Source organism: Macrobrachium rosenbergii, chromosome 47, assembly GCF_040412425.1.
Source record: "Macrobrachium rosenbergii isolate ZJJX-2024 chromosome 47, ASM4041242v1, whole genome shotgun sequence".
In the NCBI taxonomy this organism is placed as follows: Eukaryota; Metazoa; Arthropoda; class Malacostraca; order Decapoda; family Palaemonidae; genus Macrobrachium; species Macrobrachium rosenbergii.
In genome coordinates, this window is record NC_089787.1 from 4,581,563 (window position 1) to 4,589,062 (window position 7,500).

General features: G+C 32.6%; 1 protein-coding gene across 1 annotated transcript in view; it reads left to right on the forward strand.

Moving 5' to 3' along the window:
• Positions 1-5,625, forward strand: part of LOC136830539 (uncharacterized) — a 12,528-nt gene extending 6,903 nt beyond the window's left edge. Inside the window, exons 4-6 of the mRNA XM_067090053.1 lie at positions 67-249; positions 3,597-4,466; positions 5,491-5,625. Coding sequence (XP_066946154.1) covers positions 67-249; positions 3,597-4,428 — 1,015 coding nt within the window. The 3' untranslated portion in view covers positions 4,429-4,466; positions 5,491-5,625. The remainder of the gene's footprint in view (positions 1-66; positions 250-3,596; positions 4,467-5,490) is intronic.
• The last annotated feature ends 1,875 nt before the right edge of the window (positions 5,626-7,500 follow it).

The window sequence follows — 7,500 nt, forward strand, 5'->3', positions numbered from 1 at the left end:
GAGAGAGAGAGAGAGAGAGAGAGAGAGTTCCAAATCTTGAATCTTACTTTTGTCTTTCTTTCTCAGAGGCAGCTGTGCTGAATCCAGCGAGCAAGGATGCGGCCAGATGAACGGCCAAGATCCCTACCGTTTCGAGTACCACGCGGCCCAGCTGGAAAAGTTCCTGCAAGAATATCGGTCGCTACAACAACAGCTGCTCATGATGAAGCAGTCATATCAAGCCACTCATAGGACTGGCTCGGCCCCAAGGTGAGGCAAAGAGAGAGAGAGAGAGAGAGAGAGAGAGAGAGAGAGAGAGAGAGAGAGAGAGAGAGGATGGATACCATTACGAAATGGAGGGGAATGCATGCAAGTTTTATGCTGTTCTTTTAATATTTGCGACTAAGTCTAATGCTGACCCTGTATTTGAAAAGGATATTTTCGTAAGTAATGTATACCAGTCGCAATAAACACTAAAATATTCCAGCTATTAGATAACTTCAGTTTAACTAAACTAATGAGTCGTGGGGCCAGCGAAGTCATAGCATAAATAAGCATCCTATCTAAGTGGTAGACACCATTAAGAATATGTTTATTGCAGCTTTATGATGTTCCATCTTTAATTATTTCTCGTCTCTATTTGAAATCTTTTCTGTTTGAATGTCAATGATGTTATACGCAATAAAACTCGGTAAATCCATTTCAAATTTTGTTAAATTGAGATGGATGTTTGTGTCAATATTTAATGTTAAAGAAATATAGCCTTGACTATAGACAAAGGGTTCCCCATTTCTCTTCTCTCTCTCTCTCTCTCTCTCTCTCTCTCTCTCTCTCTCTCTCTCTCTCTCTCTCTCTAATAGAACAAAGTCTTCAGTATTTTTATTCAGCTATTCTACATTGATGTTATTTTTTCTATTTGTTATATTGATTCTTTTGCTTTTGGTCGGTTACTTATATATATATATATATATATATATATATATATATATATATATATATATATATATATATATATATATATATATATATATATATATATATATATATATATATATATATATATACATATATATATATATATATATATATTTATATATATATATCATATATACCCAATAGACAACATATATATATATATATATATATAGTGAATAAGATAGAAATATCAACACACAATATATAACAGAAATATATATATGATACGTCGGGATATATATATATCTAGGTGGAATGCAAGGGCGTGTGTGTGTGCGTGTGTGTGTATGTTGGAATCAGTGGTGCAATGTATTCAGAAAATGTATGCAAGGTAACTGCTTGCATACCAGCGAGTTTTGCCCAACTTCCCGACTCAGCAATGACCCAATAGACAACATGGCAGGAATTATCCATTTGTGAGGTAAGGAGAAATCATCAAAAGACTCCATTTGAACAGAAATATTGTCTGATCTCTGTGGGGGATGTTGCAGTTTTCGGTCTAATTAAGGGCGTTAACATCAACGGTATCCTCTGAGGATACTGAGATCCTGTTATTTCGAGGCTACGAGTGTCAGCCACATGAAATCCTAAAAACAGAAGTAAACGCTTATATTTTGATGTTAAGGTGATGGCGTGAATAAAAATGGACATAAGTAGTTGGTTGGTTTCCTATAAATACTGAATTTGCATTACAATGGTTCTCTATGTATTAAAACATCTAAGAAAGGGAGGCTACATTCTTTTTCTAATTCTAAATTAAGTTTAATGGATGGTATCTGGTTTTTCAAATTAGAGTAAATCATTTACATCGATATCAGCAGGGAAAACAGCTAAAATATCATCAACATATCTATACCACTTTAAAGGAGTGTAAATGATACATATTTTCCATGCATTAGTATCTTTAATATAATTTATCTGTTAAAATATTCATCTTGCAAAAATTTGTATTATTTACCTCCCAAAAAAAGGAGGATTATTGAGTTGTAATTTTATAAAATTTTTTTGGCGGTCAGTCACCTCCTTGTATAATCTTTTAATTTTCCTGTCCCTGCTTCTGAACGGCTGAGCCTAATCCTTTGCAAAACCTGTTAAATACTTAACCCTATTAGCAGTTATACTAATTCTTCAATAGTGCTGGATTCCAGTTGCATACTTTTTTCTTTTGTAATCCTCAGCTGTCATTTATATGAGCTTTCTTTGTAAAGTTATTTTTATATTTCTCAGTCTGCTTGAGTAAAAGGATTATAATTGACGAAAGGCCTTGCAGCACAGCCATTGTTTACCCCATATAGAAAATGGGAAAAAGCCGTTTAAACGAAGATATTTATATATATATATATATATATATATATATATATATATATATATATATATATATATATATATATATATATATATATAAATATACAAATGCCTTATATATACATTCATATATTCCATGTTTTGTGTGAATTAGTTAAATGTATTCAGAAAATGTATATATATAAACTTATATTTATGTATATATTATGCCCCTATATATCCATTTGTGAGGTTATATAAATCATCAAGACACAATCACAGAGTATTGTCGGTATCTTTGTGAGGATGTTGCAGTGTTCGCTCTAATTAATAACATCAACGGTATCCTCTGAGGATACTGAGAGCCTGTTATTTCGAGGCTACGAGTGTCAGCCACATGAAGTCCTAAAAACATAGAAGTAAAGGCTTATATTTTGATGTTAAGGTGATGGCCTGAATAAAAATGGACATAAGTAGTTGGTTGGTTTTCTATAAATACTGAATTTGCATTACAATGGTTCTCTATGTATTAAAACATCTAAGAAGAAATGATGGCTACATTCTTTTTCTAATTCTAAAGGAAGTTTAATGGATGGTATCTGGTTATTCAAATTAGAGTAAATCATTTCCATCGATATCAGGCAAAACAGCTAAAATATCATCAACATATCTATTACTTTAAAGGAGGTAAATGATACATATTTTCCATGCATTAGTATCTTTAATATAATTTATCTGTTAAAATATTCATCTTACAAAAATTTGTATTATTTACCTCCCAAAAAAGGAGGATTATTGAGTTGTAATTTTATAACATTTTTTTGGCGGTCAGTCACCTCCTTATATAATATATTTTAATTTTCCTGTGTGCTTCTGAATGCTGAGCCTGTGTGTGTTTGTAAAACTGTTTTATCACTTAACCCTGATTAGCAGTTATACTAATTCTTCAATAGTCTACTGGTTTCAGTTATATATTTTTCTTTTGTAATCCTCAGCTGTCATTTATATGAGCTTTTTGTAAAGTTATTTTTATATTTCTTCAGTCTGCTAAGTTTTTAGTTGATAATGCAGCACTCCATTGTCCCGTGGGCTTTAACCAACGAAGGATAGAACTCAGGACTACAGGGACGCATTAATATAGTCGGCCCACGGGACGGCGTACTATATTATCAATATAAAAATATCCTATATATAACATATGAAAATATATTATCTCCGATATAAAGAGCAAATTGATATTATTTATGACGTTTCACATTCCATATTTCTGAATTATATATATGTGTGTGTGTGTATGTGCTTGAGTGGGGAAATATAATTTACATTATTTTAAGTCCTTAACGCTTTCATTTTTCCAGGCTTGACTGCTGTACAGAAAATCGACTGAGCCCACCTCAAGGGATATTACAGCCAGCAACCACCACCAGCTACCCCAATAGCCAGCAGGCCTTCGGTGCCCCTCCGCAAACAAACGCTCCGATATCCCAGCCTTACACCACCTCTTCCCAGATCCCCCCAGTAGTTCCCCCTGAGGCGTACACAACCGTATCGCCACAGCCGTTTGTTTCTATATCGCAGTCGGCCGTGCAGTACACGGCGTCGCCGGACCCCCAGAGAGCGGCGTCTGGAAATCCTTACCCCGATTCCTCCCAGTGCTACGTAGTCCCGTCGCAGTCCTACGCCGCCGCTGGAGGCTCCCAACCTTACCCCGACCCTTGCCTCACCTTTGCCTCACCGCCAGTACCTTACGCTCCTTCGCTTCCTCAGTGCCATCCGGCGAATGCTCAGTCTTATACGGTTCCCCTGCAGATAGTCACTTCAGGGGACATGGGTGGAGGTGGAGGAGGCGGATCCGGGGGAGGAGGAGGGGGAGGAGGAGGAGAAGGGTCTCCGAGCATGTGTCATTCCTCACCACGTTGCTCAGAATCGTCGGTGTCTCCTCCCACGGTGACCTTCCCGCCTGGGAATGAGCAGCACGTCAAACCCCAAATGCTCAATAAAGGTGCTCCTCCAACCGAACCCCTCAAGTCCATCCTCAAGAAGACCACTGCTTCGTCCTCCTCTGAGGCGACGGGAAAGCTGCAGCAAGGCAGACAGCACCAGCAGCAGACGCAACAACAGCATAAACAGCAACAGCTGCATCATCCTCAGTCGAAAAAACAGCAAATGAGTTGTCAGTGGAAGAGCTGATCGTTTACTGAGGATTAATCATAATGAATCATTTTAAGGTAAGGGCCCTCTGTCTCGCTTTGCTTGAGTGATAGATGAACCCAGCCTAATAACCGTAGGGCCAGTGCAAAATAGGAGCCACGAAAGCGGTTCTAAAGTGTTGGACTGAATAAGAAACCAGATGTGGTTCCGAAGATTAAATCTAATGGGTAATTTCGTGGTGACTCTTTTTTATGTCGATTATCAAAGAGGGAACCAGCTTTACGGTAGTTCTGGCCTTGCACAATGGAGGCTTGTAATTGCGTGCAAGGTGCTGAAATGAATAAGAGTCTTGATGCAGACTTCTGGGCGTTTGCCAACCAACTGTTATAAACTTGAGTTTATTTATCACTAAAGCTGAGAAACAATAAACACATAAATAGTTTTTTGAGAATGTGTTTATATTGCAGCTCTATGTCTTTGTTTTAAAAGGAAAACACTATTTTTGAGAAGGAATGTCTTCAAAATAAGATTTTCATGGATATCCTTTGCCTGATATTCTATGAAATGAAGTTGATCTGCTCAAAAGAAAAACGACCCGTAGTTAAATAATTTTTCAGTTTCTATATAAAGATAGCGATTCATATGATTATTGTGAGTTGGTTGGTAAAAGTTCAGTATTAAAGATATGGCATTTATTTCATAAATTCTGATAAGAAGACTTCAACTATTTTTAAGAGGTCAAGTCTGATATATTCATTATTCAGTTGGAGTGTCCCATGAATTTTTATACAGTGCTGAAATTACTTTTTATTGCTTTCATCATGACGAGACTTGTTGCTTAATTACTAATTATTTGATGAGTGCTTTGTCCCTTGCTAACAAATTTTAATTCTTGTAAATTATCTTTGAACTATACAATGTAGAAGAGGAAGTCAACTTTTGTTGAAAGGAAAGCTAAGAAATATTGCTTCATATGACTGTCACGTTTAGTATCAGTTCTGTGACACCTCAAGAAAAATTAAAATTTTTCTAAAACTGCAATATCTAAAAAGAGTTAGAGATGGAGAGAGAACGAGAATAATTAAAATTCTGTATTTCCAGCCAGCTGTGTTTTACAGCTTCGACGCCTAACTTCTCTGAAAAAAAAGGGGGGGAGAGAAAGAGAGAGAGAGAGAGAAAGGAAGAAAATCACCAAGCCCGGAGAAGTGTCCAGGCCTATTCCAGACATAATATTCTTCTGGAGAATCGCGGGAGCGCGCCAATGGCCCCCTCAATCGACCTGCTCCGCTGCGTTAGTTTGCCAGTGATTCAGGGTCCCGTAAAGCGGCTATATTAGTCGAACATGTTTCAGTGGTCGGGCCAACCGTGCTATTCCTGTTTCTGTGGAACTGTTAACAGTCGAACAAAAAATTTATGGTGTAACGGTGGACTTGTTTCAAGTTTTCAGTGGAGTTCTATTATATCATGTGTGATTGCATGTATGGATACTTCTGTATGTTTTTCAACTCTGTGAGTTTTATATATATATATATATATATATATATATATATATATATATATATATATATATATATATATATATATATATATATATATATATATATATATATATATATATATATATATATATATATATATATATATATATATATATATATATATATATATATATATATATATATATATATATATATATATATATATATATATATATATATATATATATATATATATATATATATATATATATGCATGCATATGTATATATATATATATATATATATATATATATATATATATATATATATATATATATATATATATATATATATATATATATATATATATATATGTATGTATATGGAATCATTCAGTTAACTGGACATGTAAACGCTCGTCATTTCGAATGAATTTATGTTTGCAGTTGATGAAGTGTCGTTGATATGAAATCAATATACATATATATATATATATATATATATATATATATATATATATATATATATATATATATATATATATATATATATATATATATATATATATATATATATATATATATATATATATATATATATATATATATATATATATATATATATATATATATATATATATATATATATATATATATATATATATATATATATATATATATATATATATATATATATATATTTAGTGGAATATGTGTTTATATATAGGTATGGAATTATATAGTTATTTTTATGATATATCTATGATTAATCTTCCATATTCATTTTGGAGACATATCTGATGTTTTAAAGCAAGGTGAATGGATATTGAATATATTGTTTTATGATACAATCTGTAATTAATTATGACTGTTCTTGTTGAAATATGGAGAATTTTATAGAGTTGAAATATTTTTTGTTCTGCCATTATTTGAATATATAGTGAAATCAATATATACTATAATCAACTTATATGTTATTATATGAAATATGGAGATATATTTATAGAGTTAAATATTTTTGTTATATATTATTATATGGTTATATATATATATATATATATATATATATATATATATATATATATATATATATATATATATATATATATATATATATATATATATATATATATATATATATATATATATATATATATACATTTAATTGATATGAGGAAAACGTGATGACCTGAAATATGTATATATGAATTCTTGATTATTTTCAGCAAAATGAGTTGAATTATCGTTCCCACAAACTAAATTTGATAAATCCTAAAATAATGTGAAGTTTCCCTAAAACATTTTCTACATTCGCGAACATATGTAGGCAGAACTTGCATCCATACGTTCACACGCATATGTATGTTCACCCATCTATATAACCTGTATGTGTCTGTATGTGTCATTTTACCAGAATGTATATCTGAGTTAAGAGAACTAAAATGAGAATAGCAATCTTGATCAATGTGTTATGCATCTCACTCATGTTTTTTTTGGCCAATGAAGTCTCCTGTGGAAAGGTTTTAACTGACAACTACTGTTTTATGCATCATGTATAAAATAAAATAAAAAAATCAGGCTGGTCTCTTTCAGAGGGTACCACACAGTCCTTCCTTGAGGTCATTTTAATACGT